The 15,329-nt window shown below is 36.0% G+C and overlaps 1 protein-coding gene across 1 annotated transcript in view; it reads right to left on the reverse strand.

Moving 5' to 3' along the window:
• LOC150090766 (putative polypeptide N-acetylgalactosaminyltransferase 9) overlaps positions 1-15,329 on the reverse strand; it is a 134,596-nt gene that overhangs the window by 13,073 nt on the left and 106,194 nt on the right. Inside the window, exons 7-8 of the mRNA XM_090371424.1 lie at positions 14,687-14,818; positions 4,719-4,832 (exon numbers count right to left, since the gene is read on the reverse strand). Coding sequence (XP_090227550.1) covers positions 4,719-4,832; positions 14,687-14,818 — 246 coding nt within the window. The remainder of the gene's footprint in view (positions 1-4,718; positions 4,833-14,686; positions 14,819-15,329) is intronic.

The raw sequence follows: 15,329 nt of genomic DNA on the forward strand, positions 1-15,329 counted from the left end.
ACTGACGGAGCAGCAAGTTCGACAGGTAAAAATGTTGGAGCGTTAAAGAAAATTAAGGATAAAATTTGTGAAAATTATCCTGATTATAATTTAATTACAATTCATTGTATTATACATCAACAAGTATTATGTAAAAATATGTTAAAAGTTGAACATGTCACATCTTGTATTATTAAACTAGTAAACTTAATACGATCGAGGGGCCCGAAACACAGACAATTCGTTCAAGATATTGAATTCGAGTACACAGATATTCCTTATCATAGCCAAATTCAATGGCGGCTTAGCTTAGGAAAAGTTCTTCGGCAAGTATTGGATCCTAAAGATGACATCATTCTATTTTTAAAACTGAAAAATATTATAGACTTTCCCGGATTAACTGATAATAACTGGATTTGTGATTTTGCATTTACCTTGAACATCGTGACACACTTAAATACTTTCAACACCATGTTACAAGGGAAAAATTTATACGCCCATGATATGGTAAAAATTTTGAATGGATTTCAATTAAAACGCCAGTTGTTCCTTCGATATTTATTGACTAACAAGGTAGACCACTTTCCAACCATGAAGTTGCTGAAGATTCCAGAAAGTAAATTTGAAAAATATTGTGAAATTATCAACACTGAATGACGACTTTTCACGAAGATTTGGCGACTTCCGAAAAATTGAGACAAGTTTGGCAATAGTGCGCAAACCATTTTCAATAGAAATAGATAGTGCACCAAGCAGTGGCGGATTTCCGCACAGGCACACGAGGCGCGTGCCTGGGGACTCTTAAATCGAGGGGGCCTCAAATCTCAGGTCTCAAAAAAAAATAAATAAAATTGTTTCATTTTAAATTTTTACACTCATCTTTATTACCATTACTGAATAAAACTATAATTTAATATGAGAAGTTAAACTCTTAGCGAATATCCCCACATATTATATGAAATATCTATGCAAACTAAGTGAATCTGAAGTAGAATACATATTATCATTAATGCTAGATTTTATGTTTTATGTATTAATGTTAGATTTGGGAGGGATGGTAGCTGTGTCATTTTTTCATTTAAACATTAGTTAAAATATGTATGAAAGAATTGCACAACCAAAATGATTAAAACCGCAACACCAAATTTAGAGCGCGTGCTATAGTAAAAACATGAGTGTAGAATGCACACTGTAGTGGTACCGAAAATATTTAGAGGGGGGCCTCAAAATTGAATTGCGCCTGGGGCCTCTCAAGTGCTAAATCCGTCACTGGCACCAAGTGAACCACAACTTCAGATTATAGATCTGCAGTGCGATACCGGTTTAAGGGAATTTCACAGTCGTGAGGAAATATTGTAAATTTTACAATACTCTAAATTCGATGAACTTAAAGATTTTGCCCAAAAAATGTTGGTTATTTTTGGATCAACCTATGTATGTGAACAAACATTTTCTAAATAAAAATTCTTTACGATCAAGCATCACCAATGAACATTTACAAGCAGTTTTAAGAATCTCAACTACCAAATTAACACCCGAAATTAAAAAAAATGTTAAAAGATGTAAAACAGTTCCATTCATCTCATTAAATTCTTGATTGTTAGAGAATAATTTTTTTTTATGTTATATTTCTTCTTCATGATAAAAAATAATATACAGTAAACCCCCATTACTTGCGGTTTCGCATATTCGCAATTGCTGATTTAATATAAAATGAAACCTAAAAAAAAATGTGCATTTTAAAGTGCCATGAATATTATCCGCCATAAAAAAACATGGGCGTGGCTAAAATTATCTTTCCGGGTCAAACAGCGCTCAGTGGGTGGGGGGAGAGGGGTGACAAAATCGCGAGCGTGGATGTTTTTCACTAATCCTTGTTCAGTATGTGTTATGCACTTGTAATGGAAGTTTTCGTTGTTTGCTTTTAATTTATATGCTTATAAATTGAATAAATTTATCAATTTATAAATTGATATGCTTACAAAAGTGATAAATCTACCATTTTGCAGTGTAAAACAGACTTTTCCGAGTGTGTTAACGGATGAAAGTTCTTTCTAACCCATACAAAAATATGGCTACGAATAACGAGAAATGTGAAAATATCAAAGGTGATGACATTAGCGAATAAAATTGAGTTATTAGACAAAATTTCTAATGGTGAAAGTGTCTCCTCAGTGGCAAAACATTATAAAATCAATGAGTCAACAGTACGATCAATGAAAAAATCCGCCGTAGCGAAACTGGTGATAGCACTGGCGAGATAAGTTTTTTAGCTATAGCAAAGGCGCTGGTTTGAAAGATTTGTTTGAAATTTCTAATAAATATTACATTTAATATTAAATTGTTTCTTATTTTCATTTCGATGCCATATGCTTGCATTTCACTATGTACTGTCTATGTACATATTCATATTATGAAGGTACATATAATACGTACATAGACAAAATTTTAGACTAGTTTTTCTTATATATTTCATACTTTGGAACGGAACCCCTTTATTACTATTGGAGCCATTACTCAGTATTCGCGGCATTTCTCAGGAACATAACCCCCGCGAATAGTGGGGGATTACTGTATATCTAAAAATAGTATTTTGTGTGCGGCCCACTTTCTTTTCGAATTCCTAATGTGGCCCTTCAGCCAAAAAGGTTTGCCCAGGCCTGATCTAAACCTTGGTTTTCCGATAAATGTGCTAAAGCTGTTCAAGAGAAGAATGTTGCATATCATAATTGGCTTATTTCCCATTCTTCAGTTTCATTTTCTGCCTACACCAAAGTTCACAACAATTGTAAAGCAGTTATTAATCAGTCGAAACTAGATTTTGAGCAGAATAAGAGAACTTGCTTCTTGCCCTAATCGTAGCCAAGCATTCTGGTCTCTTGCCAAAGCTATTGGTCACAACTTTTGCCCATCTCTGCTCCTACCTCTGTCAAAACGTGATAGTTCTATTGTCACTTCAGCCAAGTATAAAGCTGACATGCTAGCATCCCATTTTTCTTCCAACTCGTATTAATAATCTTTGTAAAACACCTCCCAACATGCTCCATTCAATGCCTCCTGTCGTCTTCCATCAGAAGGATTTTGATGAATCTTGATGCTAAGAAAGTTCCAGGTCCTGATGGTATTTCTCCACTTGTTCTCAAAACCTGTGCTCTTGAACTTACTTCTGTTCTTTTCCGCCTTTTTTCACTTTATTATTCCAAAGGTGTTTTTCCTTCTGCTTGGAAATTTGCTCATATTCAACCAGTTCCCTAAAAAAGATGACAAATCCCTCCCATCCAATTATCATCCCATTGCAATTACTTCTATTCTTTCTAAAGTAATAGAGAAATTAATTAACTGCCAACTCTTAAACTACCTAGAAACCTTTCGTCTGATCAATGATCGCCAGTATGGATTCCATCAGTGTCGATCCTCTGGTGATATTCTGGCTTACATTACCCATTTATGGACAAATCAAGTGAAAAGTCAAGTAAAACAATTGCTCGTTTTACTTGACATCTCAAACGCTTTTGATTGTGTTTGGCATAAAGTTCTTCTAAACAAATTTCCATCTTATGGTTTGCCAACTGTTTTTTGTAATTGGTTATCCAGTTTTCTCACTGAGGGTGATATTAGATGGCTCTCTGTCTTCTAACTTCTCCACTAATGCCAGTGTCCCCCAAGGTTCAGTTCTTTCCCCCACTCTTTTCCTCTTGTATATTAATGACCTTCTTCCATTGACTGGAAATACTATCCATAGTTTTGCCAATGATAGTACATTGCATTCCACTTTCCATTTTGAGAAAACTTGCCCTGCTCAATCAGCTTCAACTTTTCGAATATCCGCTACAACTTCCTTAAATGCCGATCTCCAGGTAATTCTCCAGCGGGGTATAGACAACAGTTGATTTTAATCCTAAAACTCAGTCTTGTCTTATATCTCACAAAAAGGATTCTTCTGCCCCTATGCTTATCTTTGGTGACACTCAGATTTCTAGGCAAAATGATATATCTCTTTGGGAGATTACCCTGACTTCTAATCTCTCTTGGCACAAGCACATTACAAATATTGCTTCCTCTGCATCTAAAAAACTTGATTTTCTCTTTCACTCTCGGCATTACTTTTCTTCGAAACAGGTGTTCACTCTATACAAATCGAAAATCCGCCCTACCATGGAATATTGTTCCCACATCTGTAGCAGGGTCCCCAAAACCTTTCTCAGGCTTCTAGATTCCATTCAGAAGAGGACAGTTAGGCTAATTAATGATTCCTCTCTAACAGAATCTCTCCACTTGCTGTGTCATGGATGTACTGTTTCTGCTGCATGCCTTTCTAAATTTCTTCTGAATTGGCTTCTATAATTCCTGCTCTCTCTTTCAAAACAGTCCAATCATGTGCCGCCACCAGCCAACATCCATTTACTGTCCAACTTCAAACTCACAGAACCAACTTTTCATCTTCCTTGTTTATTCATGCAACTGCCATTTTCTGGAACAACCTTCCATCATACGTATTTCCTGAATATTACAGTCCACAGAAGTTCATCTAATGTTAACAAATATCTTCTTATGTCTTCTCAACCTCCAACCCAAGCACCGCAGCATCTAATATTTCTTGTGTTTGGGGTTTTCGTAAAAAAAATATATATATACAAAGTTTCTTGGTGTCCAATTGTTATGAAAATATAATAGGGCATTTGGGTGGGTAATTTTAACAATGCACTGAAATGGTGTAAGAAGTGATTTCAAATACTCACCTGGTATGAACGGCCAGGAACACATTCCCACATCTGAACCTTGTAATATGCCCCAAGTTTAAATGGTGATTTTTCAAGGCATTTACTTTCTACTTCTTCTGCGAGGCTGATTAGCTACAAAACAAAATCTCTTTCAAAATTACAGATAAACAGTACAAAAGGCCAACACTACACAGATGTACGTATTAGAAAATGTAGGTAATCAAAAAGTTACAAGACTTTAAAAAAAAAAAAAAAAAAAAAATTAGGATATAATACAATACTTTTATAAGCAGGCCCCTTCAAACTACAAGCACTTCCTGGCTTACATAATACTCAACTTATGGAAATTCAACTTTACGTAAGTTTTTGCTGGCCGGTACAAACTTTAAAAAAATCGTGGAAACATATCTTGCATCCCGTAGGAATAAATGGAGGTATCGTGAAAATATCGAATCTGAACCCAATAACACATTTTCTTTTTTGGATAATTCGTTCCAAGACCTTGGAAGTTGAAATTTTCACTATATAACTAAGCTATTTATTTCTTTAAAGGTCGTTTTTATAATGGAAATTGCACTACACTTTCATCGTTATCATATGTTCCATTATAAGAATCAATTTTGAATGCTTTTTTGATATTTTTCTAAAGCACAAAACAATAAGAACAATTTGCACTTTCTGGTTTATTGGGCTTTTCTGTTAGCGCAATTTATTATAAATGGGTAGTAAACTCGATCTTATTGCATTTGCGATAATACCGATAACTGGAATTGTGTGTGTTTTTATGTTACGGTATTATGCTGAAATGAGTTCCCCCTTCACTGAAATCTTCAATCATATATTTTCAAAATCTTTTCTTCATTCCTATTTACTTATTACAATTGTGAAGGGAAAGGTTCAACGGAAAGTTCAAGTGTTGACAGTGGTAGGAAACGAAACAAAATTGATTTAGAAATGAAGCGGGTTAATAAAGAAGTATGAAGCAGGACAAAATTTGTCATCTATTGCACAGAATTAGGTCTCGCTGCTTCAAAGTGAATACTATTTTAAGGAACAGTGCATGTATAAAAGAACATGTTAAAGGATCAACACATTTAAGATCAACAGTGATCACAAAATAGTGTTCAGGTGTTATCGAATATGGAAAAGCTATTAATAATATGGAGGGAAAATCAGATTCAGAAGCAAGTGCCCCTGAGTCCAATGGTTAGTTGGTTATTAGGATTTTTATGGTGCATCAGCATCTAAGGCTATAGTGCACCAATGAGTCCAATGGCCATTCAAGCAAAAGCATTTATAAAGATATTAAGGATAAGTACGTCGAACCTAAAGCCAAGTTAGTGGCAAGCAGCGGGTGGTTTAATAGGTTCAAGCATTGCGCTGGTTTCCAAAACAAAGTATGTGGTGAAGTCGCCAGTGCCAATTCTGCAGCTGCAGAGAAATTTTGTGATGTGTTGGAAAAGATCACTTCTAAATCTCTACAGATCTCAACTTCCGCAGCGGTGTGTTTATCAGCTGGAGAGTTAATTTCAGCAACTACGCTCAAAAAGTAAAACTTGCTGACGTTATGCCTGTCTCCTCTCTCTTTTTGTAATTTTGTACACTTTTGTAATTTTTCCTGACACAAGATAAAAAAATTGAATAAATAATTTTATTTACATGTTCATCGAACATTCCTTTTTTACTTCAATTAAATTCTGCATGCATAGTTGCAAAAAAAAATACTTTTATAAGCAGGCCCCTTCAAACTACAAGCACTTCCTGGCTTACATAATACTCAACTTATGGAAATTCAACTTTACGTAAGTTTTTGCTGGCCGGTACAAACTTTAAAAAAATCGTGGAAACATATCTTGCATCCCGTGTCAGTTGGTTGCTGTACTATGTTGCCATCTTTTGTCTTCATTGTTGAATGACACTTTATAGAGTGACTCTGACTGGATTTCCAAGTTAGCACTCTATTTATAGTGTGAAAAGACAGATATTCAAAACCCAAGTAAGTCAAAACTTGGTTGCCCTTCTGACTGCTTAAATTCCATTGTTGGCACTACCAAAAAAAAAAAAAATAATAATAATAATTAATATAACTATAATATTTAATATAATAATGTAGATTTAAAAGAAAAAACAATATTAATAGAAAATGTAGAAATTAATCTGGAAATATCATCATCAGTATTCTACCTAACAATAAGCTATGCAATTTTAAGCGCCCATACAGGTTACAAAATTACTGCGTATAAGAAACTAAATTGACAATATTAAAACAAGATTACGTTTTTAATCACAAGTTTTTTTGTTAGTTGTTGACGCATCAGCTTCTGTGGCCACAATACACCTCCTGAGGTTTTTGCACTACTCTGATCCAAGCCCGAGGAGGGATTTGAATCTGCGACCTTTGGGTTGCAAGGCAGGCACTTTATCCACCCGGCTAGCCGGTCAGCAATCACATAAATAAAAATATAGAATATTTCAGCGTCTTAACAAGTACAATACAGCGCATTAAAATAGAACATGAGGTATTCAAATTGTTTAGAAATTCTTTACAAAAATTCTATTAAGAAATTTAATAATAATACAGTGATATCTACCTTAAACGGACCCTGAAATTGACGGAAAACTGTATTATCCGGAAAAATACCGTGATCCCGGCATAAGATATTGTTAATCGTTCAAATTAATACGTTGACTGCCAAGCTAGTTTAAGAAAAAAAAATTCCCTGGGGCCAAAAAATATTTAGTAAATAATTTGATTAGTAATTCTAAAATAAATATTGAAATGTCAGTGTTATGCAGTTTTTAAATATCAAAAAAAAAAAAAAAAAAAAAAAAAGAGTCCTTTTTTTGTGTCACATATATGTGGCTGACGTGGCCCAGTAGGTAACTTTATTTCTTGAGATGCTATATCGACCACATACGTGTAACGCTATTACGGCATACATATGTAGGTCGTTTGTGATTAGTTTATTTCACGCACGGCGCTGCTGCAATAAAACTAATCACGATAAAATAAACTCTCAAACATCGCAATAAGTTTGTCAGTATTGTTAGAGATTTTGTGAAAACAAGTTCATTAGTGCACTACTGTATTATCCCCATTATTATTGTGTTGTGTTTCTCCGCAAGTTTGTACAAGTGTGTTGTAAAAAAAAAAAATCTAAACAGCAATGGCTAAAGAAGAGGAACTAAGAAAACTGAAAATCTGTAGTAGTTCTGAAGATGAAAAAAAGATTTTGACTCTGATGATTCAGTAAAAGGTCCTGACTGATATTTCTTCAAATGAAGGAGATACTGAAATACTGGAAAATATTGAAGAAGTGCTTCAAGACTGGCTGGAAGAAGAAAACACAGATGAACAATTTGAAAATACAGAGGAAACTGAAGCAGTTTCAGTCAATGAAACTGCTATTCCAGGGGACAGACACAGTAAGATACAGTGCAGCTGAAATATCAGAAAATATTTTTCCCTGGTGAAGATTTTGTCATTGACAAAACTCTTATTCCTTGGAGGGGGCAGGCTGATATTCCAACAGTATATTCCAAATAAAGCACACAGGTATGGAATCAAGTTGTTCAAGTTATGTTCCACTGAAGAATATACCTGGTCGAGTAAGATCTATTCAGGAAAATCTGAAAATTATATAAAATCCGCAGGTTTAGCTGCTGAAGAGGACTTCTAAATGAAGGTTGCACGTAGACAACTTTTATACCTCATACATAGACTACTTTTATACCAGCTACCATCTGCCATTATCGTTTCTTCATAAAAAAACTCACATTGTTGGTACACTACAAGCAAATAAAAATTTTATGCCCAAAGAAGTCATATACTCAAAGCTAAATAAAGGGAAGATGATCGCCAAGGAAGAAAAAAAATGGAATTATTATTCTAAAGTAGCGAGATGCTCAAGACTACTAACAACAAAGCACGCCCCAAAAATGGTTGATGGACCCTCCACCAGTAAAGGAAGATGGAAAGAAGCAAAAAAAAAAAAAAAAAAAAACCACTTCCTATTCTAGCTTATAATAAGGGAAAGGCAGGCATTGATCTGTCGGATCAAATGAGTTTGTATGCCACAATGCTAAGAAAGGGGGTAAAGTGGTACCGGAAATTATCAATAGAATATACAGGGTGTCTCAAAAATACACGTCATAACTTCAGGAATGAGTTCCTCGTATGTAGACAATAAAAATATTTTATATCAACATAGTTCTGGAAATGCTTGGTTCCCAAGTTATTAACTGGAATGTCTTATCTCCCTCAGGTGATTTCCCTCATCACAAGGTACTGACAGAATCTGGTGGTTTTCCATTCCGACCATGTACTCAAATCAGGAGCAAGCGGATATGCACTTTGTGTATGGTAATGCTCTGGAGGCTCGTTGTTTGTACCACGCAAGGTTCCCAGAACAAAGATGTCCAGACAGGAAAACGTTTGAAGGCATCCATCACCACCTTTGTGACCTTTACACCTCATGCTGCCGACAGAGGACAACCAAGATCTACGACTCCTGAAGTAGAGGAGGAGATTTTGGATGTTGTGCATGCCACTCCTGGAATCACCACATGCAGAATAGCAATGCAACTGACTGTTCAACGTTTGACTATTTGGAGAGTGTTGCGAGAACACCAACTGTATCCTTACTATCTGCAACGGGTACAGGCCTTGTCACCAGCAGATTACCCTGCGTGAGTAACATTCTGCCAGTGGTTCTTGCAGCAGTGTCGTACAGCTCCTCACTTTCTTGCCTTAGTGATATTCACAGATGAAGCACAGTTCACACGAGACAGAATCCAAAACTTTCACAACCAGCATGTATGGGCTGAGGAAAACCCACATGCAATTCTTCCATCACATCAACAACAGCGGTTCAGCCTCAACATCTGGGCGGGTGTTTTTGGTGATAAGTTATTTGGTCCCCATGTACTTCCAAACAAACTCACAGGGCAGGAGTACAGAAACTTTCTGGAAAACAACATGCCTGCTTTCTTGGACGACACGCCACTGATCATTCGTCAACAAGCACACTTCATGCACGATGGCGCTCCTGCACATTTCAGCCACCTAGCCTGCAATTAGCCGACCTGGCTAGCCGGGTGGGTAAAGTGCCTGCCTGGCAACCCAAAGGTCGTGGGTTAGAATCCTGCCTCGGGCTTGGATCAAAGTACTGCAAAACCCTCGGGAGGTGCATTATGGCCACAGAAGCCGATGCGCCAACAACTACCAAAAAAAAAAAAAAGCCCACAATTACCTGAATCGAAGGTTTCCTGGTCAGCGGATAGGTAGAGGTGAACCAACTGCCTGGCCTCCGTGCTCACCTGATTTAAACCCACTAGATTTCTTCTTGTGGGGCCATTTAAAGTCATTAGTGTATTCGACTCCAGTAGTTGATGTGGAAACTCTCTGCAATCGAATTGTGGCAGGTTGTGAGACAATACGAAACATGCCAGAAATTTGGCATAGTCTTCACAAGTCCACAAGACATCGATGTGAGTCCTGTATTCAGGCACAATTACTATAAGGTGATGTGAACAGTTAAGTGTCATAGACAGACCTTCAAAACTTGGAAACCAAGAATTTCTGGAACTATGTTGATATAAAATATTTTTATTGCCTACATATGAAGAACTCATTCCTGAAGTTATGCCGTGTATTTTTGAGACACCCTGCATACTCAGAATATCAGTTGTCAATTCGTATGTGGTATACAAAAGTGCTACGCAAAACAAATAAAAATACGGTAAGCTTTCGGGAAGAGGTATTTACGAAATATAGAACAGAAAGAGAAACGTGAAAAGCCAAAATGTGGTAACACTCGTATACTAAAGACAAAAATCGATGCAAACAACAAGAAAGTTAGAAGGATGTGCATTTTTTGTTACGCAAAATTGAAAGAGTTGGAAGGAAGATCAGTTGCTAGCAGAAAGGGGAAAAGAGTTTCGATGTATTGCCCAGACTGTAGTCATCAGCTTTTCATATGTTTTGGACACCAGCATAAATCAAAATAAATATAATTATAATTTTGTAATAATAAAGAATTTTTAAATAATGACCAGTTGCCCGCTTATTTTTTCTCATAGTGGCATGCAAATTTCATCACATGTAACATCAGAGGCCACGGTTTTCAAAAATAATGTAAATTTCAAACATTCGTCAGTGCTATACAGCCAGCTCAGCTCCCATTGAAACAGTAGGTGTCAGAAATATATGTCCAACGCGGCATCTGAAAAACGTAACACATTTACAGTTTAACACATTGACTGCCGTGTCGGCTGTATGTGTCAGAACAGCCGACACGGCAGTCAATGTGTTAAACTCCTTGGCTGTAAGGTGTGAGTGTGTAGTCACAAGTTGTAATAAATATGTTGCCAAAATGTTGTAGCTAACTGCCTGGCCAAGAAACAGAACAGCTCACGTTGCCTACACACATTAAAGTACAGTAGACTCTTGATTTTCCGGGATAGATGGTAAAAAAAAAAAAAAAAAAAATTCCCGGATAATCGATTTCCCGGTTATTCCAAAAATACAGTAAGTCCCCAACATACATAAAGAGATATGTTACAGTACTTCTTACATAAGTCAAGTTTTACTAACTCGGGAATGAATAATATAATATTGCTACTATATCCCTGATATGCCAAAATTATAAAAACCACATAATATCCTCAGAAGAATGAAGAAATATTGTTATATATTTTTAATTAGTTCAATTAAATTATCTGGGGACAGCGATGAAGTAGCCAGAGTGGCAAGTCATCATTCTTCTCTTTCTTGGTGATTCCTTTCTACTTCCTTGCACCATACCGCTAATAATAGTAATAATAAGAAGAAGAAAAGAAAACATTAAAAGGAAAAAAAAACGCATGTTATTGTACTGTAAAAACTGATATGTATTTCATAGCGTAGTCTTGGTTATTAAAGTTGACTTCACCCTTCACCACTTCTCATATTGTTTAACATAACGTAAGTCCGAATCTACGTAAGTCGGGGACTTGTTGTATCGAAAAATGTTCAGCAATCTACGTAAAAAGTATGGCAATAGATAAAAAACGAAAAAAGCTTACCACGCACTACTCGCGTGTCCAGTATGATGTCTCTTTATTTTTTACGATGTAGATTTTAAATCGAATAGCTTCCCTCTACTTTTTACAATGTTGTGTATGATTTGGTCACCAACATTATAATGGTTCAATTAGCGATTTAATGGATGCACTGTTTTCAAACTTTTGAATAATTTGAAGTTTTTGTTTTATTGAAAGCACAACTCTTGCGTTCGCCCATCATTTTCACGATTTCTAAACAAAACAAAACAAAAAATAAAATAAAAATACCGACATCCCTGACATAAATAATGAAACAAAATTTGTACTTTTGCGGTGCGACGAAACACAACAATCGATGCAACACACTAAATCAAACTAAACATTTGTATTACAACACAACTTACTAAACTAAAGATAATAGGTACACTAATCTCCATTTTTAATTTGGGGTCTTGAAGTGTCCCAGTTAATCCGCTTTCCGGTTAATCTGATCCCAGTAAATCAAGAGTCTGCTGTATTACTCAATACGTTTTTTGGCAACCAAGTTGATATCATCAGTAGATGGGTAAGACCGAGAGGATGGGGTGATGTTTAACCAATAGACCAGAGTCCTGCGCAGGAACTCAAAATGTAGCTAAACCCAACTCAAATGTTCTCGCGGCCCGACTCAACTCAGCCCACCACCGCTGCTTGCCCCGGTGAGCTCAACAGTTTTCCACTTACAGCCATGCCAGCTCACTCAGCAGCTACACGGTGCCGCATCGAATATGCATTGCCTATGCCTGCATAGGTTGCCACATGCCATCGGACTCAGCTTCAATGGGGGCATATGGCTGGCTCGTCACAGATCAACGTGGGAGTGGGCAGACTGATTGCGCTGACGTGAGCTAGCACGGCAAACGTTAACTTTACAGCACTTTTCATTTATAAACATTCTTCATTCGTGTCAATAAGAATACTGCATGTTTGAACTTCAAATCATAGCATGCACATAACGCCTTATTAAGAGTGTATTAATTGATAGTATTTTGAATGTGAGAATTTTTCTACGTGAATATTTTTCTGTGTGAGCAATTTTCCGTGTGGGTATTTTTCATGTGAGCATTTATGACTGGGATTTTTTCTGTGTGGAATTTTTGTCATGCAACCGTTGTTTATTATGTAAAATTGTACATACATACATACAAGAGAGAGAGAGAGTCCACATCTTGGGATATTATTTATTGTTTAATACTTTTAATCTATGCAAAAATGGTGACATTTCTCTCTTATCAAATTTTGTAACTTAGCTCTTGCAAATTACAGCTGTCAGCTATTCAGTACTTACATAACCCAGTGACCAAGTTTGACATTACTTTATAACAGCTGTGACTGAAGAGAGAGAGAGAGAGAGAGAGAAAATAAATTGGCGCTGTGACTGTGAATAACAGATGACTGGAGGGGGGGGGAGAGAGAGAGATAGACAGAAAATTGTCGCTGTGTGACTATAGCTGGAAAGATGTATTTTTGATTGCAGCTCTGAAATTTAATCTTTGGTTGCTTGAAATTAAATTGCTTATTTACAAAGGAGATTAATGGAGAAAGCTTCGTTAGGAGTTTTCCTCTTGTTTTCAATACTACTTTGCTGAACCAAGTTAAAAGACAAAAGATATAAAAATTTTATCACATATTCCCACATATGAAATAGACAATCCTAACGTCCTGAAAATCTCTCGCACGTGTGTGTGTGTGTGTGTGTGTGTGTGTGTGTGTGTGTGTGTGTGTGTGTGTGTGTGTGTGTGTGTGTGTGTGTGTGAGAGAGAGAGAGAGAGAGATACTTTATTTAACAACCTTTTTCCTTTCAAGCAGCTTTCATGGTTAATATTACCCTCATGTAGCGACTTATTCAAGCACACAAAAAAAAATTAAATTTCACACATTAAGATAAAATTTTAAATTTCACAACTGTAATCACATCAGACATTTTTGGTTTCAGTTATTTTAAGGTGATGTCAAATCAATCATTGGCTTATGCAAGTGCTAATCAATAAATAGTGTGTTTTCTTCGATAAATAATTTTGCTGCTACTAATATTACTGTTAAACCTTAAATTTACTCTCAGTTAGACATAAAGTCACAATTTCTGACTTGAATCAGAAGTATTTAGTCGTACTACATATTGTTTATATTGTCTTGTCAGAAAGGAATTCAGCTAATACTATATGATTGTAGGGTATTTCAATGCAGCAGTTGATATAAATCAAAATTTGCATGCATTGATTTGATAACGATTTAGCTGAATTCAGCATCTGGTGAAAGCAGACTGCCTCTCCATCATTCAAATCAAATACAATGAGTATGAATTTTGATTTTATTTTAACATTGAAATACCACTATAATTCTACAGTATTGTACTATGTAGAACAAATGTAGCTCAATTCTAGGAGTTAAATGGAAACATAACAGTTATATTCTTGGAAGAAAGTTTAAATTCTATACACTGCTTGACTGTTCACTCATACAAAATACATTATTCATAGTTCAGCACATGTTTGCTAATAGATACCCCTGCCAGCTGATGATAAGCTTCAAAACAGCTGCCTTAGTTGGGTCTCAGATTTTTAAATGTATAGTGAATTCACATATTTGGGTGATAATATGCAATTTAAAAAGATATTAGTAACTTACAGACAAATACTGTTATCAACAATTCTGCCTAAGTTGAACATAAGCCAAGTCACCATGGAATCAGAACTAAGGCTTGGCCTTCCATTCAAATCAGAGACAAATTCTTGTTCAACTTATACAAATATTTGGTCTTCAGTATGACAAAAAAATCAAAAATACAGGTAACAGTGCACATATTTAGGCTGGAATTCAGTTAATCTGTCAGAAGTAAAATAAATTCAACCTCATATAATGCAACGATTATGGAAAAGCATGCGAATGAATGGTAGACTTACTTTACCAGATGCCATGGCATCACCTGGAATAAATAGGTCAGGATACACATTCTTCAAATACCACTCAAAGTTTTCACATTTCAATTTTTGCCTCAATTCTCTTCGACTACTGACATCACCAGCATCACTTGCCTGATAACAAAAAAAAAAAAAAAAAAAACATGAAAACCTGCATTACTTTGAAGCTTCACTGAAAACTTTCTACTTGCTGATCCTGAGATCATAATTACAAATTATACATCTGTAACCCAAAAAATTATTGTACTGTTAGACTCAAATAATTATATAACGAAACAGGCCTACGCGCTCTGGATTCATTAAGAAATTTATTATAGTTACACACAGAGCGTACAAATAAAGAAGAAATATATGAGCTTTCGGCTATATGGTAGCCTTCATCAGAATTAAAAATACATGAATGAATGGCAGTTGGAATGAAGATGTGCACTGCCAGGTGCGTGAGACGCGAGGTTTAATTGTTTGTTGACGTCTGTGGCTGTGACGCATGATGACGTGGCCAGCGCTTGTCCAATGATAGAACTACTGACTCTGTGATCGGGTTGACTTGGCAACCACTGTTCCTGTTCAAGGATTTATCCGAAGATTTTATATTTAACGATTCCAACCAGGTACGTTTTAGGTA

This window comes from Mastigoproctus giganteus, chromosome 1 (genome assembly GCF_048544385.1).
Source record: "Mastigoproctus giganteus isolate SK-2022 chromosome 1, ASM4854438v1, whole genome shotgun sequence".
In the NCBI taxonomy this organism is placed as follows: Eukaryota; Metazoa; Arthropoda; class Arachnida; order Uropygi; family Thelyphonidae; genus Mastigoproctus; species Mastigoproctus giganteus.